At 48.5% G+C, this 26,347-nt stretch overlaps 2 protein-coding genes across 4 annotated transcripts; one reads left to right on the top strand and one right to left on the bottom strand.

Annotated features, from left to right (window-relative positions):
• Positions 1-347: 347 nt before the first annotated feature.
• Positions 348-11,887, bottom strand: LOC309448959 (gametocyte-specific factor 1-like). 3 transcript variants are annotated; one of them, XM_082070847.1, is made up of 7 exons: positions 11,798-11,887; positions 8,857-8,954; positions 6,702-6,828; positions 5,242-5,328; positions 4,505-4,565; positions 3,463-3,551; positions 348-2,128 (listed from the first exon to the last, which is right to left on the bottom strand). In XM_082070847.1, coding segments are annotated over exons 1-7 (486 nt in total). In that variant the 5' UTR covers positions 11,820-11,887; the 3' UTR covers positions 348-2,126. The 3 variants fall into 3 exon arrangements, with proteins under 3 accessions (XP_081926973.1, XP_081926971.1, XP_081926972.1); XM_082070845.1 differs by having other exon boundaries at positions 11,731-11,821; XM_082070846.1 differs by having other exon boundaries at positions 3,463-3,545; positions 11,731-11,821.
• Positions 11,888-24,462: 12,575 nt separating this feature from the next.
• On the top strand, positions 24,463-24,771 carry LOC309448947 (feather keratin 1-like; the record flags this gene model as incomplete). The annotated part of the gene is made up of 1 exon (XM_082070830.1): positions 24,463-24,771. The coding sequence occupies one exon, from the start codon at positions 24,463-24,465 to the stop codon at positions 24,769-24,771; it is 309 nt and encodes a 102-aa protein (XP_081926956.1).
• Between the last annotated feature and the right edge of the window lie 1,576 nt (positions 24,772-26,347).

The following is a 26,347-nucleotide window of genomic DNA, read 5'->3' as shown; positions in this document are numbered from 1 at the left end:
CTGTGGCGCAGGAAAGCGGTGACACCCAACAAAAGCAGGTAGTTACTGCACTAATTACTGCCAGTCTTCCACCAACTGGCAATTATAGGAACTTACAGTAATGGGGCCCAATTATGGCACCTATCTGTAAAATTATAGTGCTCTGGCCCATGAATCCTGCAAATAAGCTGCTGCAGTTATACCACAAACAATCAAGCAGCTGATATTTGTCACCACTTTCCTTCAAAGTGACAAAACCAATAATTAAATGAAGGTAGAATGGAGGGTTTACTATGTAAGCATTTATGTATTCAACAGGAGTACCAGTCACTACAGATACCTTTCAGAAATATGAGTCCAACAGCATTTGTAACATTTTTATTCTAAATTGCCAACAAGAACGTTTCACAGAACCTAACTTGAAAATAATCCTAATTTTGCACAGTAGTCAACATGTATTTTACATTGGTGAAAGTTCAGTATTTTGAGGAACATTCTTTTCAAAACGTGAAAGGCATTAATTTCTTTCTAGACAAACACCATACCTGGTTTCTTAAGTGTTTTGTGTTTGTACATTTAGACCCCATTTGTACTTTGCACCCCTTTTCAGAAACATACCGCTTGATCCAAACATCTACACAGTCCCAAATGTGTATTTTTTGTGATTAAGAGCATTCCTACCTCCCCACACCTCCACAACAAAGAACAGTTACATTAGAGCTCTCAAACGTATTTTAAGTGTTAGAAAACTATAAAACTCTGCTGGAAACTACACAAATACTTAAGTACACCCTTTAAACTTCACCTGTGTGGCATTATGTGTATCGTAGTGAATTCACAGAGGATTCCTCGTTACCATATGGCTCAAAGCACCAGGCACCTACATGACAGGGGTTCAGGTTTGAAGCTGCAAAGGTGCGATCGGGACGTTTTCTAGGAAGGAGACAGATGACAAATGTAGTTTAAAACCCAAACTGTCCACTTTACATACCCTATGTGCATAAACGCAGACACCGACAAGATGAAAAGCAAAACATACATGGACATAGAAATACTTCTAGTTTTGGCTGATCCAGATGATATTAATTAAACATTACGCAGTAGGAAGTCTCAGCTGCTTTACGTACCAGAGAAACTCTCAGAATTTACTTTACGCTCTCCAGGCTCTAACAGGCCCTCAAATGTGAGTTCACCAGCTGCAGATGTTGTGACCACAGCTCACCCCAGTGAACATTTTCTGCGCCTCCCCAGCAAACGACCAAATGTTCTCACAAGTGTCCCGTAAAAGTCGCACAGAAATCGCTCCAGACGCCCTATAATTACACCTGAAAGCCGGAATATGTAGCGCTGCTTTGTAGGTGCAGGGTTCAAATTCCTAGAAATTCCTCTGGTGGTTGGTTCCTGACCTTCGCTGAAATGGGACTATAATAGTTCATACCACACCAAGGCCTGAATTCACACAAATCTGCCATTTTACAGGGCATTGCAATCCCTAGGCATAATTGCAACCCTTTGTTTAATTAGCACAAAACACCTTAAGTACAAACTCTGAAGGGGCCTCTTTTGCAAACGCACGTGCTAAGGGACAAGATTTTAGTGATACATGCAACCTCATGCTGTTCTGTTCCCCACTATCGCTTCTATAATTAGGAACCTAATCAGACCCCACCTCCTCTACTTAAAATCACCCCTCTTCTCCACGCCTGCCACTTAAAACTGATCCCAACTTCAAAAGAGTTCTGTCCAGATCACTGGAGCAAACAAACAACTTTGCAGATCATCAGTGCTGCCATTTAAGAAGTGACCTGACCTGACTTGCCAATTCCTGTCCAAGGAGTGAGGATTTCCAAGTTGGCGTTGCATAAATATATCAGCCCATTTACTCAATAACAGTAATAACGCTCACCAAATGAAGATTAGGTTAATTTGTGAAACAAGTGCTTGGGAGAAAGACTTGGCAACCAAGGATAGTTTTTAAAACTCAAGTTTTGCAAAAACATGTCATGCAGCAACAGCCAATCCACAGAGTCCTGCCATTAGGTCCAGGGAATATCTGCTGATTGCAGGAGCTCTGTGGTCTTGGGAAGAGAGTCACTGAGTCCTGGGAGGGAATGAACTTCGGGGAGAAGAGACACTCGCACTCCAAACTCTGAAAAGGACAAGACACATTTTTAGCACGAGATGGAGAAAAACACAAGAATTTCCTCCACTGCCCCAAGCAAGAGTGGCCTATGCTGACGTAGCACTTGGCAACAACACTTCTCAACAACTGACATTTCAGTTTGGTTTGGCAAATACAACCTGACCCTATGGCAATTACACAACTGTGCAGAAGCCCTGACTGCAAAGCCCGGGAAGTACCAGGTTTAGTTGCTCCAACTGGCAAACAAGACAGTCATTCCTCAAAGCACCTTTAAGTTTTTGCTTTGCTGTTAACAGCAAATAACAGTCTGGGATTTCAGCATCAGGCACTTCAGCAGAAGCAGCTCCCTCCCTCCCACCCACCTCCAGATGTAGCCTGATCGCTTCTTCCCCAGTAGTGCAGGTTTAAGCAGCCCTAGTTCAGTCCTGCTCTGAGCTGGCTGTGTCTGACAGTGAGCAGAGTTGCACAAAGCAAGGAAATAATTTGGTTAAGTGTGGGGTGGGTACATGGAGGTGAAAGGGGTGAGTGAGGGTGGTGTGGAGGACTGGTTTAGAGAGACAAAGTGGCTCTACCCTGCAGTGGAGCAGCCTCACCTAGAGCACTGTGTGCAGGTCTGGGTGCCACAGCATAAAAAAGATATAAAGCTACTGGAGAGTGTCCAAGAGGAGCCTACGAAGTTGGTGAAGGTTTGGAGGGGAAGCCGTGTGAGGAGCGGCTGGAGTCCCTGGGTTTGTTCAGCTGGAGCAGAGCAGACTGAGGGCAGAGCTCATGGGCTGCAGGTTCAGCAGGAGCAGGAGGGGCAGGGTGAGCTCTGCTCTGTGACAGTGACAGAGCCCAGGGAATGGCAGAAGATGAGCCAGGGAGGGTCAGTGGGACATGAGGAAAAGGTTCTTCACCCAGAGGTGCTGGACACTGAACAGGCTCCCCAGGGAGGTGTCACGGCCCAACCTGACAGTGTTCAAGAAGAGACTGGACAACGTCCTCAGACACACGGGGTGACCTGTGGGGTGTCCTGTGCAGGGACAGGAGTTGGAATCCAGGATCCTGTGGGTCTCTCCAACTCAGGACATTCCCTGATTCTATGTGGGTGTGGGGCTGTGTAAGTCAGACCACTGTAAAGAATATGAAATAAAGAATACAGAGGATGCTTCAAAGAAAGGATACAGAGTATGATCTAAGCATCAGATGCCCTCAGAAGGTGCTCTCAAGAAGGCAGGTGTTATACACCACCCCTCTGGTCCGTGCAGTGGTGGCCATGAAGCAACGGGGCAGCCAGAGTTGTCAGCAGCTGTCACCACCTTCAGAAGTCACAGTGCCAATGCCGCACGTGTAGTACTTACAGCCTTTCCATGATGCAGAGTACGGGAAGGACCCAGGGGCACGGACCCTCGAAGGCAAGCAGTTCTTTTTTTCAAAGGTGGCACTGGAACTGAAAGACTTTAGTTACTTCTCCTGACAAATGCGCTTGCTCAAATTTATGCATTTTGCTATAGGGTGGAGGGGAGCAGGGACACAAGGGGATGGTACTTTGCCACTTGGAGGTGGTGGTGCTTAGAAGAGCGACGTACGCTCTAAACACTACAAAGTTTTCCAAAAAGTGTTAACAAGTGAAATCAGATGTCTTGCTGTGGAAGGAGAGGTTTATCATGTTTGAGCCCATGCAGAACTGCAGAGCTGTCAGGTGCAGGATGGCCATTGCATATGGGCTTAGACAGACCCTAAACCACGCTGTGGCAACTCTGGTTTTGTCACCAGATCTCGTGCACAGCCTGCAACCATGATCCACTGTTGGATCAGTGCAACCAGTCAAGACAGCTCTATTCAGTTCACCGATGGCCATTAAGCTCCTTGCTCCCCCAAACCCAAACTGCGTTTATGCTTTGCAAAGGGCAAGAGGAGGGGATTTCTGCTCACATAGGCCCCCAATGACAGCACAGTCTAAGGTGACTGGAAGTCACAAGGGACTGCTTGCTGACCAGAGAAGCTCAGTGACTGTTTGAAAAGGCTCCAGATGGAGGCTCCTGGCCACATTTCCAAAGCCAGCACAAAGGCTCAGCACATTTCTCCCCTGTATATTGGCCAGATATCCAGCAGGAGTTGAACACAGGCCACGGTCAGGAAGGGCACCCTGCCACATGCATATGGGAGCACAGAGTATCTACGTTCCTGAATGCTTCCTTCTCTTGCATGGGTCAGTTATATCCGAAAACGAGTGACACAAAACCAGCATCCTAAGAACGTTCCCTGTTCATCCGCACCCCTTTCTCCCAGGGTTTGCACAGCAGCAAAGTCAGCCCGTGTCCGGCCATCCAGGCTGGGAGGAGGCTGCAACATTCCTCTACACAAAACATTGTTGTAAAGAATCAAACTCGCACTCATTACCTGTTTATGCCAGAATTGGTCATGCCCCAAATGAAAGGAGGATCTGACTGTTCCAGCGACTCTGCAAAAGGAAACAGATGTTGTGGCTCCGAACTAAGAAACTCCAGCAACCACCATCAGATTGTGTCATATTTGCACATGAGTACAAGTTGATCTAATGATGAATGTGTTGCCTTCACTGTCATTTAAATGAGGAACATAAACATTGTCATCATTGCACATAAAGGACAAAAGCCTATATGGGAAGAGGCAGGTGTTTAGGAATATGTAGCAGGGAATGGCAGGAAGATGTGCCAGGGAGGGTCAGTGGGACATGAGGAAAAGGTTCTTCACCCAGAGGTGCTGGACACTGAACAGGCTCCCCAGGGAGGTGTCACGGCCCCAACCTGACAGTGTTCAAGAAGAGACTGGACAACGTCCTCAGACACACGGGGTGACCTGTGGGGTGTCCTGTGCATGGACGGGAGTTGGACTCCATGATCCTGTGGGTCCCTTCCAACTCAGGACATTCTATGATATGCTTCCATGTCAGTTATGACAGGCATGTTGAATAGTCCTCTATATCAAAAATAGCCCGCTGGGGGCAGAGATCTGTTTTTTCAGGAATGAGCATACACAAGGTGCCCTACAAGTGAGACCTCCGTGAACAGCATCCCTGGACTCACGCTGTCCCAAGTGGAGTTGAAGGACAGGACCAGGGAGAAGGCAGCAGTGTGGCAGATGGAGAAGTTCCTCACCTGTTTCCCAGTCTTCGTCGCAGGGAGGTGCCTGCCATGTGCTCACAGCACTCATCTGCTCTCTCTGGGAGCCAGAGGACTCATTCACTTCAGGAAGAGAGAAAACGAAGTGATTAGCAGTCAATTCCACTTCAGAAGCATTACAGAATCCCAGAATGTTAGATCACCCAGTGCAATCCCCCCATGGAGCAGGAACACCCAGATGAGGTTACACAGGAAGGTGTCCAGGCAGGTTGGAATGTCTGCAGAGCAGGAGACTCCACAACCCCCCTGGGCAGCCTGGGCCAGGCTCTGCCACCCTCACCCCCAACAAGTTTCTTCTCATCTTTAAGTGGAACCTCCTGTGTTCGAGTTTGCACCCATTGCCCCTTGTCCTGTCACTGGTTGTCACCCAGAAGAGCCTGGCTCCATCCTCCTGACACTCCCCCTTTCCATATTGATCCCCATGAATGAGTCACCCCTCAGTCTCCTCTTCTGCAAGCTCAAGAGCCCCAGCTCCCTCAGCCTTTCCTCGTAAGGGAGGTGCTTTAAGTGCTTTGGATCAAGCTGCAAAACAGCTCTTGGCTTTAGAGGAAACCCCGCACGATGCAAGCACATTAGGTACACTCAGGAGCCAGATACTGATGTGAAACTGAGCAACTTTGAGTTCATCTTTTTCAATGAACAGGAGAAGACTCTGCACCCTGGAACTCTGTGGCAGGAATGCTTGAGTTTAGAGGAAACCTGCTCACACGGATGCAGGCATTGCTGCCAGCCCTGGTGCAACTCTACAGAAGAGGGAAAACCATCTATTTGCTCTGCAGTGTGGCAATAAAGAGCCACCACAGGGGGTGGAGAGGACACTGCGTAGTACAGGATACCTTCCTAAATATTTTGGGGCTTTGGGGCAGCCCCTTCACTTTGTCTCATTGGGTACGAGACTGAAATCTGAATTGTATGGCAGATGAAGCAAGTTCAGCAGCAGAGCACCCTGGAAGAGGAGCTGCCCCATCTCTTGGTGGGAGAGAAGTGCTCAGGTTGCCCAGGAGGAGAAGAGCTGCATGGGTTCCCAGAGCTTAGACATGTGTTTGGCAGAAACCAACTCTCCCCATGGCACCAGTGGTCAAGCCCCAAAGGGAGATCAGCTCCACAAAAAGAAGAGCCTGTCCTTCTGGTCATCAAAGCATCCCAGCTCCTGCTGGAGGAACTTCAGTGTGCACCATCTAGAGTACAACCTTTTTATTCAATAAGCCTGGTAACAAAATAACTACAAGGCTTTCCAGGAGCACCTGCAACATTCCCATGAACCTACCCAATGAATCAAAGCAGGACTCAAGTTTTCCCAAAGCTGCTGTGTCACACAAAACTACAGACAATAATTTGACTCTCACTTTTTGTTTGTTCTATGAGCAATACTTACCAACAGGAGACCTCAGTCCCCAGGATGAACAAACATCTCAGAGCACGGGTGGTTCTCTTACCTATGTCTTGCTCAATGAACCCTTTGTCATTGCACTTCTTTATGTGATCGCTGAGGTCAGCCCGAGGAACCAGATGGCGAGCGTTGAAGGGGCATGTGGCCAATTCCTTTGCAACTTCAGGATAGCTCTAGACAAGGGAAAACCAAAAATCATGTGCTATATCTCTCAAGTTCACTTACCTTTTGCTAATCCATAGAAAAAAAAAATCCAAGGATATTTCTGATGTTGCTTTAAATAAAAAGTAAACAAAAAATGGCAATACATTGTTCAGATGCTTACTAAAACACAAAGGAAATAAAAGTTACTGTTCTTTAAATCACAATTCAGTGAGAAACTGAGCCAGCTGAAATGCAATATGCCCTCAGCTAAACTCCCTACGCTGGCAATACGGCTGCATGGTTTAAATCACAGATGAAACTATTTTAAACACAACAGGAGAGAGATGTTAGGCAAATCCAAACCGTTGAGATATTTTAAAAACAGGCACGAAGGCAGAGAAATTCCTTAAACCTTTTGAAACAGCTAGGGAGTTGGTAGCATTCCACCTGCACGCTTTGGTACTTCAGGTTTATTGTTCAAGTAAAACTTGATCACACAGGTTCTACTTGCAGCACTCAGCTGTCGCTACGGTAAATTATTAATAGTTGACCCGCTGCAAATGATGCTGCATTTACTGGGAAAGGCACAATTTACCACTGTCCCAGTGCTGACCTGGTTCTGGCTGACGCGGCTCCGCTGGTCAGGGACCAGATTGGCACCCGAGGCAGAAATGCCTGGTACAGACGCTGCTCGAGGCAGCGGCTCCTCCACCACCGATACACGACTGCTGCACAAAGCGATGGGAAGCCGAGGCAGGAGGAAGCGTTTAAGTGGATTTTATGCAAAGGGAATGCAAAGGGAATTCAACAAAACACCACGCAAAAAGGATAATCTCTGCCTAGGTGCTTGCCACTGCGAATAATTACGCAGTGGCGTCTTCAGATGGATCAGATGATAATCCTCAAAACCTTCTGCTAATGACTTACAGACACCAACTGTGTCTGATCGCTCACCTCACTCTCCTAACCAGGTAAACTTGCCAAAACTGTCTGGTCATCAGTTATGCAAGATAAGGACAAAACCAACACAGTTAAAAGTTTACTTGCCAACATTGTTCACCCAGCTCATTCTTGCCAAAAATTGCAGAGGGTCAACAAGGAAAATTTCAGCCCCTCATACGCTGGAAAGATGGAGGTATTTGTCACTTAGCCCTGCTCACCCCTTTCACTAGTTACTTAATGTTTTTTAAGGCTCTAATACCATCAAAATGAGTTGTTTGCAAGTACTGGTAGCAGGACACAAACCCTACTAACACATCTTAACTGGAAGGTGCAGCACTGCTGTACTGTTTTAAAAACACATTGGCAAACTTATTGGTTACAAGTGGGTTTTACGAGGTCTCAGCAAAACCCCAAAGCTCAGTCAGGTGCTAACACTGGACAGGTTTAAATAAAACAAACCATGAGGACAAGAGAGGAATAAAAAGGAAGGAATGCTTCCTACTGAATTATTTGTAGTGAGATTCTGGATAAAAGATGGAGAGGGGAAAAGAAACAAACCTCTCCCATATGTGCTGAGCTCAGGATGTGCAGTTTCTACCAAATGCACATTAAACAGTTATACAGGAGAAAAAACAACACCAACACCAAACAAACAAAACCAACCAACCAACACTGACCCCCCTGCCCCCCCATAAAAACAACAAACCCAAACCCTGCTATGCAGTTGCATTTCCAGCACTTCAAGAATGAATTGCAGCATCACAACATGAGCAAGAACGGATGCTCATAACTCAGACTGAGTTCCCTTTTCAACTTCAAAAGGAAAAAAATGTATATGAACTTGTGTGAGCTGCTGGAAGAGACCAGAATTTCCTCCCTGACCTACCAGGAACAACCTATCTCCTTTCAACAAGGTCAAATTAGTCTTGGGTGAATGAATATGTACTTGAAGCTATTACTAAACAAATAAAAAAATGGTATGAAATAAAGGCCAAACAAGGCTATTTGTCAGGAACTTGCTCCAGACAGAAAATGCAACAAGAATGAGAACGTGCATGTCATTTACATGCACAGAATTCCTCCCGTTCGGTGCCTTGTCCTGCAGTCCCGCTTACCTTCCGACACTTCACAATGTGGTAGGGGAACCGACAGGCTCGGATTTGATGATACTTATTATACGGACACTGTATTAATCGCTCTGGATCCAAAGCATCTAGTAGAATGGAAGAACAGAGAGAGAGGAAAGAAAAATAACGAACAAATGAATTAAGAGACAAGATCAAGCATCAGCAGCACAGCAAAGTTGGAAAAAAAACCACCTCACCACCACATCAGGGCTGTGATCTCAGAAAGTTAAACCAGTTGTTCTTATTTTGAAACCATTCAATAAGGCTGGTACCTGTTTTGCATAACCAAACAAATTCATTTTGAAGTTTGCAGTGACTGGGATGTTGGTTAAAACAGAGAACAGCCAGCAGCACTGAGCATAACAACTCTTTACGTTACTGTGTTCAGTAGGTCACCACGCTCACTCCGAGCGAACGAGGACAGCAGAGCTTTACCAGCCATCCCAGAGGAGAATCAGTGGGACGAGCACACACCCACCAGTGCCCTCAGGAGCATCCTCAGTCTGAACCAAGTCTGTTTTTGACCAACAGCTGGTTTTTCTGGAGAAAGAACACCAGGCAATTTAGCGTGTCCGCCACGGTGACTTCGAAGTGAAATTTTTCATAAGTCATGCAATTATTTAAGAGCTGAGGAGTTACTAAACTGGCTAAACCACCTGAACCCTGGAGCAGCATGAGTGCATGCAGACATTATATAAATTTTTATTCATCTATATTTTAATATATTTTACCTATAAATGTTAATATATATACAAAACCCCCACATTTCCATATTCTCAGTGAGGCAGCCAGGAGACACTGGTCTCTGCTGCCTGTGGGTCTGTTTGTGGGCTACATGTAAGGAGCCACTGAAGGAGGAATGTTGGTTTTGCAACTGTCCATTTGAAACCTGATAAAGACTGAGATACATCCGGCGACCAGACCCTGTATGTAAAACAAAGCCTCTTAGAGCTAATTAAGGAATGCAAATTGATTCCTGTGGTTAGAAGTTAAGCCAGGGGAAGGTTTGCCAGAGCGCCAAAAACCACACCTAAAATGGAAATAAATAAATACTGGGAGGTTGGAATTAGAATAGTGGGATAGGTAAACTGAGGCAGGACATCTGGGAAGTGTCGGATAGTCTGCAAACCCTGCAATACCCAGCCAGAGGGGTACAGGGAGGGAATTTGCAACTGGGATTTGGGGGGGATACAAGCAGCGGCTTTTTACCCTGTTTCATGTGCCAACATTACATAGAGCACCTGGTCTTGCAAAATCGTTAATAAAATTTGCTTTACTGAGAGATCCTGCCTGAGCCTGTTATATTGGCACAGGGAGCCAGCCGGGCTTTTCCCATCCCTTCTGCTCTGGCAATCTTTTTGCAGCAGCTTTTAGCGCATTTAGGATTAGATTACACAGCAGCTTAAAGAGATCTCAGTACCAGCTTCTGCCGTTCAGCCTCTCTCCTGCCATCACGCCCCCTTCTCTTACCCATGCAGTGGTGCTCAACAGCCAGGTCGAGATACCCTGTTTCCCTGAAAATAAGCCCAAGCATGATTTCTCAGGATTTTTGAGGACGCTCGAAATATAAGCCCTGCTCCAAAAATAAGCCCTAGTTACAGTTCATAAAAAAGTCAATTTAAATAGTGTCCAGGCAGCTATACATGAAAAAAAAGTAAGCACCTTTTGGAGCAAAAAATTGTCTTATTTTCAGGGAAACAGGGTACATACCAGCTGCTGCTGTTTGGCCTCTCTCCTGCCATCACACCCCCTCCTCTTACCCATCCAGTGCTGCTCAGTTGTCCCAACGGCCACGTTGGGGACAGATATGAACCCAGAGGCTGACAGTTAGTTAAGATGTTGCTCCACAAGTCACAGCTTCATGCTGTGAACCACTAAGAAGGACGGACGGAAGGAAGGACAGACTTCATCCTTCTTTCATCTCAGCTGTTCAGCGCTGTCAGCTCTGTGAGCACCTCTCACCTCCATTAGCCAGCTCAGGCCATTTGAACAGCCAAAAACCAGAGAATTCTTCATTATTAAGAAGGATTGACAAGCTTTGGACTGGTTCAGCCATCGCAGAGGATTCAGAGGGGTTTCCTCTCTCTGAACGGACTCAAGACAAGATCAGACTGAGCGTGTTATCAATAAAAGGCAGCAGAAATGAGCAGTAGAGCAAGAGGAAAGCCCTCGCCACAGTATATAAACCAGCAAACACAAAAATAAGTAAACAGATGCAGTTAACACACGGCTGCAATGTGCAAAGCCCCCAAGACACCACAGCAAAGCCATGTGCAACTGAGACTGGCCCACAGCCACACTTCATGGAGATACAAACCCACAACAGCCCCAAGTGTGTGGGTGCGGCTGAGGCACCAGCCCAGGGGGTTGTGGAGTCTCCTTCTCTGCAGACATTCCAACCCGCCTGGACACCTTCCTGTGTAACCTCATCTGGGTGTTCCTGCTCCATGGGGGGATTGCACTGGATGAGCTTTCCAGGGCCCTTCCAACCCCTCACATTCTGGGATTCTGTGATTCACCCAGCTCAGGGTGCTCAGAGCCCCGTCCAGCCTGGCCTGGGATGTCTCCAGGGATGGTTCAGCCACCACCTCTCTGGCCAACCTGGGCCAGGCTCTCACCACCCTCAGGGCCAACAATTCCTTCCTCATGGCCAGCCTGAATGTCCCTCTTTTAGTTTAAAACCATTGTAAGGAACATTTAACAACTGTTGTTGGAACACTCAGCTGCTTCATTCTGATACTTCCTAAAAGCCAGACCCCATCCCCACAACTGCTGTGGTAACCACCTAAAACACCGGCCCGGTTCAAATAACCAGAAACCCGCTGGAACTTAATCTTGAGTCACACGGAGATGGAGACAGACCCACTGCAGGCGGCGGCCGCCTTTCTTCTTCCCCCTTCCTCCCGCGACATCGCAGCCCGAGCCTCACCGAAGTCATCCTCCAGCTCCATGGCGGACTGACTCGGAAAGGGTTCGGACAGGGCTCGGGAGGAGTTCGGACAGGGCCGGTCTGAGGCGGGGCCGCATGCCCCTCAGCGCCCCCGCGGCCGTTTCCTGCCAAGCGCCCCACCCACTGAGCCGCCGCTCGCCCCGCAGCTGTTGCCGGGGCAACGCCACGGGCGCCATCTTGTGCGGGCCGGGAGCCCCGTCCCTGCAGGAGAGATGTTTGTTCATTAAAGCTTCTTAAAGGGAAACGCTCAGGGGTTATTGTGCAACATGGGAAGCCCCTGCCCTTTGTTATGCAATTGCCTTAAATGTTCGATCCTCTAAAGGTGTGGGGGGGGCAGGGGTAGGTGAGAAGATAGTAGATTAACCGCCTGGCAACAGAGGACGCATGCGCAGAAAGAACGAGTGACGTGGCACTCTGAGCAGCGAACCCGGGACCCTGTAAAAGGCCGGAAGAAGTTTTTCCCGCGCGCGCCACTGGAGCAGTGAGGGCTCCTTGGCCGCCCAGCGCTGTCTTTGCTTATTGCGTTGAAATCCATCGGGAATAAATTTCTGTTATTCAAGTTAATTTCGAGTCAAAATTTATTACAGAAGGGACTTTCCCAGCTCCTCAGGGACATCATCATCATGTCCAGTTCTGGGCCTCTCAGTTCCAGCAGGACAGGGAACTGCTGGAGAGAGTCCAGCGCAGCCACCAAGATGCTGCAGGGAGTGGAGCATCTCCCGTGTGAGGAAAGGCTGAGGGAGCTGGGGCTCTGGAGCTGGACAAGAGGAGACTGAGGGGGGACTCATTCCTGGGGATCAAGATGGAAAGGGGCAGTGTCAGGAGGATGGAGCCAGGCTCTTCTGGTGACAACCAGTGACAGGACAAGGGGCAATGGGTGCAAACTGGAACACAGGAGGTTCCACTTAAATGTGAGAAGCAACTTGTTCGTGGTGAGGGTGGCAGAGCCTGGCCCAGGCTGCCCAGGGGGTTGTGGAGTCTCCTTCTGTGCAGACATTCCAACCCGCCTGGACACCTTCCTGTGTAACCTCATCTGGGTGTTCCTGCTCCATGGGGGGATTGCACTGGATGAGCTTTCCAGGGCCCTTCAACCCCTGACATCCTGGGATTCTGTGATTCACCCAGCTCAGGGTGCTCAGAGCCCCGTCCAGCCTGGCCTGGGATGTCTCCAGGGATGGTTCAGCCACCACCTCTCCGGCCAACCTGGGCCAGGCTCTCACCACCCTCAGGGACAACAATTCCTTCCTCATGTCCAGCCTGAATCTCCCTCTTTTAGTTTAAAACCATTGTAAGGAACATTTAACAAAGAACTGTTGTTTTTACATAACTGAGGACCTGTCACAGGACCGAGAGACATCAGACTATGAATCCTTAATACAAAACAAAGTTTCTTCCGGAAATATATACTGATACCTGTATACATACTGATACCCGTATTTACAAGTCAATTTAGGGGGAAGGGTAGCCAAATTACCAGGAATCCATATTTTAAATAGATTGGTAAGGGGAAGGGTATTGTATGTGTCAGGGTAGTCTGTAAACCCTGAAGTACCAACCAATAGGGAACAGGGGAGGGAAATTGCATCTGGTGTGCTGCAATAAAACTGCTGCTGTTTAGTGCTTTCAAAACAGTGTTAAGGAGTCTTTTTGCCAACTTTTCAGTATAATTTCCTGGTGATCCAGGATGGCCTATCTGCCTAACCTTCCATGGATCCCAGGATCTCTGGAACATTACGCTGGCACCAGGGAATTCCTGGGAGGGACCACAGATCCTCAGACCAGCCTGGAATGCGGGTGAGACGCCATCAATAGAGATAAGGCGCTTTTTAAAAAATTTAGTTTGGTTTGGATACTACCTACATAAGACGTGTGGTGACAGCAGTGCTATAGGTGAGCTAGTCTATTCCGGAATGTGTTGTATCGATAATTGTGACCGAAGAGAGATGTGTGGATTTGTCTACCTCTTGGGGGAACACCAGTGCATTGGGTCTTTGCTAACTTTCAAAAAAATAGAAAAGAGAAAGAGAGAAAAAAGGAAAAAAAAAAAAATGAGAAAAACGGGAAAACAGTAATTTGATAAAGGTACCTTTAGTAATTTTGTTGTCATTTGTGCCTTTAGTGAATTTGTTGTTTGTGTCTTTAGCGATTTTTGTTGTTGGTGGTGGTGGTGATGATTTTATTGTCCAATACTTATGGTTAACCAGTTGTCTGCCTCATGATTGCATCGTTCTGCAACCAAAATGTAAATGTTCAGTGGGTGCAGAAATCAGCAGAGAGATACTTTATCAAAGCAGATGGCTAATGATGCAGGGACTTGGATTCTGCAAACTCAAGTCCCTCTGGCTACAAGACGGGGGTGCAGCCCAGCGGTTAGAGCGCAGCATCCGATCGAGCGCTGGCTCGCGTGGGCTGTGTCCAAGAGCAGGTCCCAGACCTGCCTGTGCGGCTGTGGAGTGGGACACACAGGCCGGGAGAGCGTGGATGTGTGTGGAAGATGTGCTGGTTATGGGGTTCCTGAGCTCCCCAGGGGCACAGTGAGGGGATCCCTGCCCTGGTGATACCTGCTGCCTTTCAGGGATGAGGGAAGGAAAGGTGAGTGACTGGAAGAAAAGGTGTGTTTTCCATTGCAGCATGGTCTTGGTGTCTCCCTACAGTCCCCCTTTTTCCAGGGCAAAAAGAGACAGCTGAAACAAAGAAACTCAACAGCAAAGGAAATTGTATTGATAAGCAGTCATTCTTTATTAACAGCGCTGGGGATCATCCACCACAAGTACTCCAATGTCTGGACAATCTTGAGTTGCTTATCTTCACACAATTATTGCATATTGTTAAGGTTTGATTGCAGAATGACAATAAACCATGGCAGATGTATTGTTAACCCCCTGTTCCCCCCTTTCCTTCTCTAACTCCTCCCTCTCCCCCTTTCCCACTATGGACAGACGACTGGGAGGGAAAGAAGGACCGAGAGAAGAGAGTTGGAAAAATTAAAAATGTTTAACTAATGCTACTAATAAAAATAGAGAAAATAATACAAAATACACAAAACCAATCTTGAAAGTCCCAGCAACTGCTCTGGCAGATGGAGGGTTGGCACGCGGAAGTCCTGGACTGGACTATGCAGCCAACCAGAACTGGATTCAGTCTGTCACTAGGCCTCAGTTCTCAGGGATGACTCGCAAGGTCCTCTCCTAATGTCGGCCATAAGGAAAAAGGGATGAGATCGTCATGATCTCCCACTTTTATATGAAATATCATGTGAATGGGATGGAATACTTAATTGGTCAGTTTCAGTTCACTACTTCTAGTTGCCCCTCTCACGGGACGTGCATCCATCCTTATCAGTCCAGCGATCTTGCATACCATTGCTACGTCTACCAAAACATATATCTAACTTTCAGAAAAGTGCAGTCAGTAAGAAGGCTTTAGCTGACAGGGAAATTCACTAAAAGAGAAACTTGTTTTTGACAAAACCAGGACACATATTTATTACAATTTTTGAAAATTTTTAACATACATCTACACTAAGAAATAATTGCATAAAGTTAGTATGAAGTTCGTTATCATTGATTAGTTTCTTACTTACAATACATCTATTAATTACTAGTCAAATATAAGCTAAGCACTCTCCTTCTAAACAATGTATCACTTCATCCTCTGTATCCCTCTTCTCACGCAGAAGGACCTAAAACTTGAAAAATATCCCCTCCTTCTGCAGGTGGTTAGAAAGCATTTACCATGTCATTGGTTAATGATGGGTATGTCTTTTGTAACTTAATCATAGTATATATTAATTTAGCAGCTTCTCTTCACAGCTAACACCTACAAAGTTTGCTGCTCATTGGAGATCAGTGTAGATTCCACTGTGTTGCTCCATTGAAAAAGAAAAAGAAGAGTCAAAACAAGCCAAGAACATCACATCCCGGTGGCACAAAACTCATTCACCATGCAGATACTGCCCAAGAAGCACATCTAGAGCAATTTGGCTTCCAGGGCTGCATCTCTGCCATGACCTTTCACCGATTCCAGCAGGGCTCTGAGCTGGAAAGTCCCTCTCAAGAGACACATTTGCAGCTGGTTCAGGTGAATGTAGGACCCAAGGATTGAAGGCATATCCATGGAAATGCGTCCTGTTAGTCTGCCTGCTGACACAAGGAGCCCTCCTTCAAGGCTTTGTGAAATCTCTCCAGGAGGCCTGGACAGTCAACAGCCTCAAGCAAGTTGTTGCTCTCCCAGGATCCCAGTGGGGTGCCCCCAGCTCTCCTATGCCTGTGAATTTGCCAGCCTGGAAGGACATTTTCAACTGAGACATCACAGAATCCCAGAATGTCAGGGGTTGGAAGGGACCTGGAAAGCTCATCCAGTGCAATCCCCCCATGGAGCAGGAACACCCAGATGAGGTTACACAGGAAGGTGTCCAGGCGGGTTTGAATGTCTCCAGAGTAGGAAACTCCACAACCCCCCTGGTCAGCCTGGTCCAGTGTTCTGTCACCCTTACTGAGAAGAAGTTTCTTCTCAAATTTAAGTGGAACCTCTTGTGTTCCAGTTTGAACCCATTACCCCTTGTCCTACCGTTGTCCCCATCCTGCCTCCCCTTGGCCAATGGAAAATCTCCTGCCACTGTCCCCACTGTCAGAGCCTGATAAGCATCCCCTTGGAGCTGCAGGATCTGGAGTCCCTGCTGAAGGTGAGTCACTGCTGCACTGATGCTCCTCAGGCCCACTGAAGCCACTGTTTACTTTCTGACTGACTGTCCCCTCTGGTCCCCTCTGAGATGCCTTTTCATCTTCTATTTGATTGTCCATGAGAAAACAAACTCCTCTACCCATGTTGACTGACTGCAGCAAATCTGCTGTAGATGCCATGTTAGGGGACACAGCTACTCTGGTCAGGTACAAGTACTTCAGGAGAAAGGGCAAACTGGGAGATTGCAGCACCTGTGGAGGAAGCTGACTTGTACTTCTGATGCATGGTAAGTCACACACACGGAATATTTTTACTGCATAGTTGTGTGGGAATAATGGAAGACTGTCGAGGAGGAAAACTGTAAACATGCTCAAGTGACTTGCAGCTGGGGTGTAAAAACACACATATTACACTAATTATTTTTTGGCCTTGTGTGCTTGACAAGTAGAACCTCTGTGTTTATATAACATAGGCCTGTGAGAAACTCCGAGAGATCTTATCAGTGTGCCTGAGATTCCTGCTTTGTTGTGAGAAAGATCAAAACACAGCAGAAAACTGCGCCTGCTTGAATCCTTGGAAGATGAACCCGGCAAGTTGCACGATCTTCAACAAGGGCTGAATTCTGAAGCTCCTAGGTGACCTCTGCTTGGGAGCTTAAGGGCTTTTTTGGAGATCCTCAGTTAGCAAGGTAACAAAAATAAATTTGCTCTTTGCATTGCATCTGTGGCTTGTGGTTGTTCCTGCGACCTGCCTGTGTTGGCTCATGTGATAGCCCTCCTGGCATTCATCATGCTGTGAAGATTATATCCATGACAGTGACATTTGTCATCTCCACCATATGCTGTGCCAGCACTCAAGCCTGGCCAGCGGCATGGCCAGTGGCTTCTTACAAAACTTGCTTTGCATTGGTGTGGCCTCCTACACATCCCCACTCCATCTAAACTGAATTCCTCTTGCAGCTGAACAGGTTTTCTCGGGGGGACAGGCAAGGGATAGGAGGGTGGATGGCTTCTGATTTAGAAACTAGGTGTTTTTTCCAGAAAGAAAATAACACTTTTTAATTTTCTCCCTCATTTTGGGAAGCATTTGCTGTAGACCTGAAAACATTCTCTTTTCCTCCATCATTCTGTCTCTACTTCTATCCTCCCTGGACAATTTATACTCACAGCCTACATCTCCTTAAGGCAAAAGCCCTTTCTTGGAGCTGACTTCAAATGACAAGACTCATCCAGATGTGAGCAACTGGAACGGACCTTCAATCCCCTGATTTCCTTGAGGGGAAGAAGATACACTAGAGGGTTTTCCACTGTTTTAGTTGGAAGTTACCGGACAAGGTTTTATGGCAGTAGGTCCTGCCCTGCCTAATTTAATTCCATGAGGTAACTGAAGACTTCCCAGTGCTCTCTAATAGTAGCAACAACAGAATTGTCTTAAGGTACAAGAGATAATGTGTATAGAATCATAACAGTGGATCAGGAGAACAGTGTAGGCTTCTCTTGAATGGAAATATTAACAGCATTTTCAAGCACAGAGAAGTTTGCCTCTTCCTGCCCTTTTATCTGCAAAAATATCTTAGATTGTTTCCAGGAGCCTGAGATGGACTAAACCTGTCAAAGGATTGAGATTTCACCCTGCATGTATGATCTCGCAGTGTCATATTTCTCATCTGCACTGATGCAGATCATAAAACAATCCTGACCATTACGTAAACCTAAGGGTTTTCATGCAGGAATGACTCTTTTTTTCCCCATTTCCAGAATGTACCCCAGTCAGGGAATGATCGACTTGTGTCTTGAGTGCCTGTCCTGAGCTGTCTGTTGCGATGCGGAATCTAAAGTGGCCATTGCTGATACAAAGATGGGCTCTGCTGCTTTTTCAAAACAGCTGGGAGAACTTCTGACAGGAAACTATCTCTTCCCGGTCAATAGGTCGCTTGGTGATGGAACATGTGTAACTTCTGCAAAACTCACACTGAGCAGCAATGCATCTTGCCTTGCCTTCTCTTTTCTTGTTTCCACATTTGACCTTCATCTATTTTGTTGAAGAAAGGGCAAGCAGAAGGGAAAGCAGCTCCTCGATTGCTGGCTGGCTGTCCCAAAAATCCTTGAAGTGCTGAATACTATGTGCTGCTCTCCAGCCATGGGGATAGTGAAAAGACTCTCTCAAATTCAGAGATATGTGGTGGTGTGAATTCAGGAGATGTCATGAGCATGGCCATCCTCTTTGGCAAGGAAGCTGAGCCACATGTGTCTGTTCCCTTCTTACATTGATTAGCACCTGCCCCTTTGAGTAAAAGCGTGCAAGAGGTTGGAAGATGTATGTGGAGAAAGTTGGCAGTGTTTCTGCTACAAAGCCAACTGGCGATTAGGGCTCTGGGAGGTTCCTGCATCATCATGCTCAGGAATGTCCTGAAGCAGTTCAGCAGCTCCCCTTCCTCAGCTTCAATCCTCTATGCTGGGGGTGTCAACCTTATTTTCACCGGGGGCCATATCAGCCTCACAGTTGCTTTCAAAGAACCAAATGTAACTACTCCTTAACAGTCTTTAACATTTTGGGATTCAAATTGTTCTACCAAAGATGGTATGGTGTACCACCTAAGTAGAAGATCAAGATGCCCTTTAGGACCAGGCTCACCTTTCCTTCAGACTCCCTTCCCTGTATGGCAGAGCTGGCTGTATCCACAGAAAACAATGTCAAATTCATGAGTGGGAACCTGGCTGCTGGTTACAAAATATCTTTTTGCAGGTACTTTTTAAAAATAACATGTAATTGCTAAAGTTCATGTACCTGGCTAATTTATTAAAGAATAAAATTGTTTGCCCAATTGAGAGTACCCCTTTAAGCCCCCCCTCACCACCCCCCATGTAATTCTTGTCTGTCTTGTCTTTCAGTGCCCCAAAGCAGTTACCTGTGTCGTCCATCGGTCTCACCTATTACTCTTCTTTCACAGGCTCACTGCTCTCCTGTAGCTACAGCTGCAGCTCCCTCCGTTCTGCTCCTGCAGCGCAACACGTGTCACACACGCTACATGCGTGACTAGCTGGCAGGAGCCTGAGGACAAGGAGCTCAGCACTGCCACTGGATAGAAACAAAGTGCTGGGCCAGGTAAAAGAGGGTGGTGGGCTGGATCCCGCCTGCAGGCTGGGTGCTTCACACCTGTGCTCTATGCAGTCTTTCTTGCTGGTGACAACACTGCTTTGGAGACCTTCCAGACTCCTCTTCAAGAATGATCGGCGACAACCCCCTGCCTCACTCCCTGCCCTTCAGAAACTTTACCCAGGAAACCCACAGCACAGACAGAAGTAGAAGGATGACATGCACTGTGAGCCTATTCACATCATTCTCACTTCTGCTGTTCTCTGGGAATGTTTTCTACCTGAGCCTTCCCCCCAACAGCACAGTGGCATCCTGAACAAGAGGAATTCCCTTTCCTCCTCTCCTCATCCTGTGGGATGCTATCCTCCCAGAGCCTTCTACAGCTGAGGCTCCTCAGCCAAGCTTGGGTGTAGCCACACACCCCTTCCATAGAACGTGCGCTGAGGCCAAGAGGACACATCTGGGCAAAGGCTCCCAAAAGCTGGGCCTGGTGGCCAGGGGCTCTGCAGGAGTCATGGATGCCTTCCTCACCTCCAAGTGACAGTACCTGAAGGGCTCCCACTGCACTGTGTCCCACCTGCCTTTCCTTTGGGAATGGCGAAGGCTCCCGTGTGCCCCATGCACCCCTAACTTCCCCAGAGAAATGCCATTCCTCCTGATGGTCTGTGTCTGGAGTGTCCACAGAGGGAAGGACCACGCAGTGACAGTTAACAATCATTGTGTTAACAACCACTGCACGAATATCCCTGAAATCCACCTCCCAGAACTACCACCGAGAAATGCCTCTCTCCCTGGGCATCCTGGGAGAGAGTCTGCAGGGAAAAGGATGAGACACAGGCTGGGATGCAGCAGAACTTTAATGAGTCAAAAGATGGAAACAGGCTTGCTCTGAGAGGAGGTCCTGCTGAAAGGAGAACCAGGGGCAGAGAGGAGTCTGCTTCCTGTCGCTGTGGTGCAGATCCAGCCAGGTGTCCATCTGCCTGTCCCATGGAGGGAGCAGGGCCAGCAGGTCCTCCGTGGCTGGCTTTGTGGGGCTCACAGCCCAGGGGAGCACAAGAGAACAAGGACATAAAAAGGAAGAGGAGACACTGGAAGAGGGGAAAGGTGGCATGAGCAGTGCTTTCTGAGAGCCCAGGCTGGCCCCATCCTTTTGCAAGGGCTGCTGGGGTTGCTCAGCCCCTCTGAAACCAACAACCCAATGCTCTGTCCCCAGTCCAGTATCATTGTGTATGTCCCTGGGGGCCTTCCCCAGGGTCATCAACAGCAGCTTTAGCAGGGCAGGCACCTTGTGCCGCAGATGCCGCTGCCCAAGCCAGAGAGACCAAAGCCCCCAGAGTTGATGGGCACTCCCTGAGAGCTGAGGATGCTGCCAACGGCAGCGGAGGTGGAGGATCCCACGGCGGTGTTCTGCGGGAAGGAAGTGAGAATTGGGCCGGGCAGGGTCACCACCACAGCTGGGGGCTCGATGACAACTCTGGAGTCCTGGCACTGCTGGACACAGGGCTCATTGCAGCTGTTGGCCAGCGGGGTCGGGCCGCAGGGCTGGCAGGGCAGGCACGGGTTGTAGCAGGACATGTCTTGTGGCTGGAGCTGCACCTGGGAGAGAGGACAGAGAGAAGAGCAGGGGAGATGGGTGAGGAGCAGCTTGTCACCCCACAACGAGGGAGACAAGGTACATGCTGGGTGGGGAGCTGAATGCTGCTCAGAGCAGGGGAGAAAGGAAGACAAAGGGCTTCAGACTCACCTGATCCTCAAGGAGAAGGTGGTGAGAGAACTGGGTGAGAGACTGGGTATTTGGGCTGGCTTTTATACTGCTCCAGCACTGCCCCAGGTTCACAGTCATGCTATATGCAGGCAGTAATTTTCCAACAGACTCTCTAATTGAAGACATCCCAGCCAATGGCACAGGTTCTTTTGTTTTTCCACAGCTCAGTGCTTTCATATTGTGATTTATGGCATGGCCATTTCCATTTGGGTCTCCTTTCAAGTGTTGAGATGAGAGACCTAAGCATTTTCAGGTCAGGAGTACATCATTGTGGGCTGAATATCTGACCCAGTTGCTGGATGGAGATCCAGTGGAGGCAAGTAACAGTGGTCTGAAGTTTTTCTGTGAAGTTGTTTGTCACTCTGTTCAAAATAAGGGGACCGGCATGCTCTGATGGTCACTGGTCTACTTTCCAGTGATCGGGCTGCAGTTCTCATTTTGTATCTTCTCCTGATGCTCTCGTTTTGGGGATAAATCTGTCCATCTATTTTGCTATTTCCTCTCTCTTAGGAGAATCCCTTGGGGTCTCCACCCAATGCCTTCAGCATATTAGGCTTGTTTCTCTGTCCAATTTATGTGCAAGGGCCATCTGTTTAACTTCATATATATGCATGCACGCATATATATGTTCTCTCACTTGTGTGTCTGTATTCATTCTTGTATCAAAATAATTTGTTTTCCCTAAAATCTGGGTATATATGCATGCTTAAGTGTGTGCATGCACACAGGTGTGCATTAGCACCTGTCTGTGTGTCCCTGCATATGTCTCCTCCTCACGAGGGGATGTGCTGGTCATGGCAGGGGCACTTTCCACTCCTCTGACCATGAGCACCACAGAACAGCAGGTTCCATGGACCTAAAGGAGCCAAGTGGCAGCCGAACAGCGATGGCATGGACTCAATGGAGACCTGCCCTGGGCGCTGGCATTGAAACACAACCCTTGTCTCCTGAGCTCTCTTTTTCATGCTCCTCCGAAGTCATACTCTGCTACTGCAGATTTCAGAACCTAGTGAGGACAGTTTCACACCAGTTTGGAAACAGAGTGTAATTCAGTGTATCAACATTCAAAGTGTCTTAGCATGGCTTTCAGTCACCTCTCTCTGCCTCTCCAGGTCAGGATACATCTTCTCCTCCCAGTGCTAAGAAGCTGAGAACAATGAGGTTAACTTTATGTACAGGGAGAAAAGCCAGGAAATCCTGCCCACTTTCTGAAAGGCACTCCTGGGTGAATCTGATTCTGTTGCAGCGTGAACAGTGTCTGGGACGGGACACGGGCCCCTCATGTCTAAGTCAAAGCCTTGGTCACCTCTGCAGCTAATTGACCTGACACTGATTCAGGCAGGGGCTGAGACCTTGAGTCACTGCCAAACACAAGGACAGGTGACCTAGTGTCACTGTGCTTTGAGAAGAAGGACGAACTGTTGAGGCTGCAAAGTGAGAGCCAAACAGCTGACAGCTCATTTGGTCTTCACCCACAGGGAGCTTTTATGTCCTGCACTGAAATCCTGTTTTGCCAGGAACTGCCTGGGAGGGAGAGAAGGGTTGTCTAATTCATGACCACAATCCCCAAACACTGCTATGAGGAGTGTCAGGAGAAGAACTCTTTCCCTCAGAGACTGCTGGCAGTGAAAGGAAGAGCTCTGCAGGAGAGGGGGAAATGCTCTCCCTATGAGAACTGCTTCTGCAAGAAACCTCTTCTTTGTGCTTCACCTAGAGCTGCTCTCAATAACCTTCTTCCTGTCTTCCAGACAAGCCTTCCATGTCTCTAGTCCCTGCCCAGTGGTACTTCCTGGTGGGGAATGGGGTCTGCAACAGCAGAGAAAAATTGTCTACCTGTGACTGAATCCCCTCTTGTCCCATTCCTCCATGTCCCCTGAATACTCCTGAACACATTTCTGCCCACACCCCCTTCACCGTGACACAGGTCAGAAGCAGTGGCTTTGGGCTGCTGAGAGGCTCCAAGAGACAGGCTCTTGCTCTGGTGATTCCAATCTCAAGACATTTTATCCAGTCCCCGAGATATGGAAGTGAGGAACCTGTTGCCTCTGAGTGCTACAGCCACTTAGATGTCCCAGGCTGAATTGCACAGACAGAGAGAGACCAGAGAGGAAAGGAGGCTAAGAAAGCATGGAAATTTCTCTTCAAACCAAGCAGTATAAGGAGAAAAAGTGCTGAAGCCAAAAGCACAGCCCAGCAGCCTGAAGAGTGATTACCACTGACTGTCAGACTGATCTGGGACAGAGGGAGAGAAAAGGAGAGAGCAAGTCCTTGTGCATGGGAATGTGTGGATCTACAACTGAGGACTGCAGCACTTGGAGTACGTGGGACCATTCCTGAAAAAAGAGTTGCAAATGAGCCCACTATGGTAACCCGAGGTGGTGTCTCCTGCCTGCATGGGATGTCTTCAGCTCTTTTGCAGTGTTGCATTCCTGCCTCGGAAGTCCTTGGGCCACCCATTCCAGCATTTGGCAGAAGCGTCTCTGGAACAAAGGGCATTTCAGAAATGAGGAAATGAAAAGGAGGCAATGAAGGAAATGCAATTACGAGCTCTGTGATTAGGAAGGGTATTCTCCATTAAAGATGAGTCTGTTGGAAAATTACTGCCTACACAAAAACAGCCTCAGCGCCTGGGGCACTGCAAGAGCAGTATAAAAGTGAACCCAAAGCCTTGTTCTCTCATCCACTTCTCTTGCCTTGCTCTCCTTGGGAACCAGGTGAGTCTGCAGGTCTTTCTGCTTCTCATCCTTTTCATCTCACACCAATGGACACCTCAGCTGGTGCCTGCTCTATTGTACTGCAGAAGGACTTGTAGGTGCTTGTCATAGAAGCAGGAAGGAGGGAGAAGGTCTAGCATGGAGAGAGGCTGGGGCTTGGCTAAAGTGTCTCCCAAGCTATGGGCTAGGTGGGGACCTCCCTGGGCTTGGTCGCTTGTGATGGCAATTTTGGGCTGATGGGAAGGAGAGGCCCATGGGTATCCCTACAGAAACTCCAGCTCTCCACCTTGGCATCCTTGTGGTGGGGTGACAAGCTGCTCCTCACCCATATCCCCTGCTCTTCTTCCCTCTGTCCTCTCTCCCAGGTGCAGCTCCAGCCACAAGACATGTCCTGCTACAACCCGTGCCTGCCCTGCCAGCCCTGCGGCCCAACCCCGCTGGCCAACAGCTGCAATGAGCCCTGTGTCAGGCAGTGCCAGGACTCCAATGTTTACATCCAGCCGTCCCCCGTTGTGGTGACCCTGCCCGGCCCCATCCTCAGCTCCTTCCCGCAGAACACCGCCGTGGGATCCTCCACCTCCGCTGCCGTTGGCAGCATCCTCAGCTCTCAGGGAGTGCCCATCAGCTCCGGGGGCTTTGGTCTCTCTGGCTTGGGCAGCGGCATCTGTGGCACGAGGAGGTGTTTCCCCTGCTAAAGCTGCTGGTGATGGCCCTGGGGAAGGCCCCCAGGGACAAACAAGATGGGGTTGGACTGGGGACAGAGCATTGGGTTGTTGGTTTCAGAGGGTCTGAGCAACCCCAGCACCCTTTGCAAAAGGATGGGGCCAGCCTGGGCTCTCAGAAAGCACGGCCCATGTTGCCTTTCCCCTCTTCCAGTGTCTCCCATTCCTTTTGTGTCCTTGTTCTCCTGTGCTCCCCTGGGCTGTGAGCCCCACAAAGCCAGCCTAGGGAGGACCTGCTGGCCCTGCTCCCTCTGTGGGGCAGGCAGATGGACACCTGGCTGGATCCAGAGCCACAGGTAGCAGACTCTCATGTCCTCTGGTGCTCCTTGCACCAGGATCTCCACTCAGAGCAAACCTCATTTCCATCTTTTGCCTCTATTAAAGTTCTTCTGCATCCCAGCTCAAGCCTCTGTGTCATCCCTTTCATGCAGACATGATCCCAAGATGCCCGAGAAAGTGTTCCTCACGGTGATTCTGGGAAGGGATTCTTGGGAGTTGTTGCGCAGTGGTTTTTAACACAATGATGGTTCAATGAACAACTGTGGCCAGTCTTTTTAATGGAGCTGTTCTTCAGAGGCTGGTGAGGCATCACAGAATCACAGAATGTCAGGGATTGGAAGGGACCTGGGAAGCTCATCCAGTGCAATCCCCCCATGGAGCAGGAACACGCAGATGAGGTTACACAGGAAGGTGTCCAGGCGGGTTGAATGTCTGCAGAGAAGGAGACTCCACAACCTCCCTGGGCAGCCTGGGCCGGGCTCTGCCACCCTCACCAGGAAGAAGTTTCTTCTCAAATTTAAATGGAACTTCCTGTGTTCTGGTTTATATCCATTGTCCCTTGTCCTATCATTGGTTGTCACCCAGAAGAGCCTGGCTCCATCCTCCTGACACTCCCCCTTTCCATCTTGATCCCCAGGAATGAGTCCCCCCTCAGTCTCCTCTTGTCCAGCTCCAGAGCCCCAGCTCCCTCAGCCTTTCCTCACACGGGAGATGCTCCACTCCCTTCAGCCTCTTGGTGGCTGCGCTGGACTCTCTCCAGCAGTTCCCTGTCCTTCTGGAACTGAGGGGCCCAGAACTGGACACAATATTCCATATGTTGTCTCACCAGGGCAGAACAGAGGGGCAGGAGAACCTCTCTCGACCTACTGACCACCCTGCCCAGGTACCATTGGCCTTCCTGGCCACAAGGGCCCCATGCTGGCTCATGGTCACCCTGCCGTCCCTCAGGGCCCCCAAGTCCCTTTCCCCTACACTGCTCTCTAATAGGTCATTCCCCAACTTATATTGGAACCTGGGGTTGTTCCTGCCCAGATGCAACACTCTACACTTGCCTTTGTTCTATTTCATTAAATTTTTCCCTGCCCAACTCTCCAGCCTGTCCAGGTCTCTGGCTGGCAACACAGCCAGCACAAGCTCTCCAAATGAGCCCTGCTAATTCCTGTCCCAGCATCCTTTTGCCCCGTGAGATAAAACTTTCCCACTTATCACTTTCTGGACTGGTGTCTTATAAAACCAGCTGTTATCAAAGAACCCAAAGCCCTGCCTGTAG

The sequence above is a fragment of the Streptopelia decaocto genome, assembly GCF_964273445.1.
Source record: "Streptopelia decaocto genome assembly, chromosome: 22".
Lineage (NCBI taxonomy): Eukaryota > Metazoa > Chordata > Aves > Columbiformes > Columbidae > Streptopelia > Streptopelia decaocto.
This window is presented reverse-complemented; position numbering and strand designations above follow the sequence as displayed.

Bases quoted from the DNA above. Each gene is read 5' to 3' on its own strand.
- LOC309448959 (XM_082070845.1), bottom strand. From the start codon at position 11,806: ATGACTTCGGTGAGGCTCGGGCTGCGATGTCGCGGGAGGAAGGGGGAA. The intron at 5,329-6,701 runs GTAAGAGAACCA...CTCTTCCTGAAG, and splicing joins GTTCATTGAGCAAGACATAG to TGAATGAGTCCTCTGGCTCC. The intron at 3,552-4,504 runs GTAATGAGTGCG...AAAGTCTTTCAG, and splicing joins ACCAATTCTGGCATAAACAG to TTCCAGTGCCACCTTTGAAA.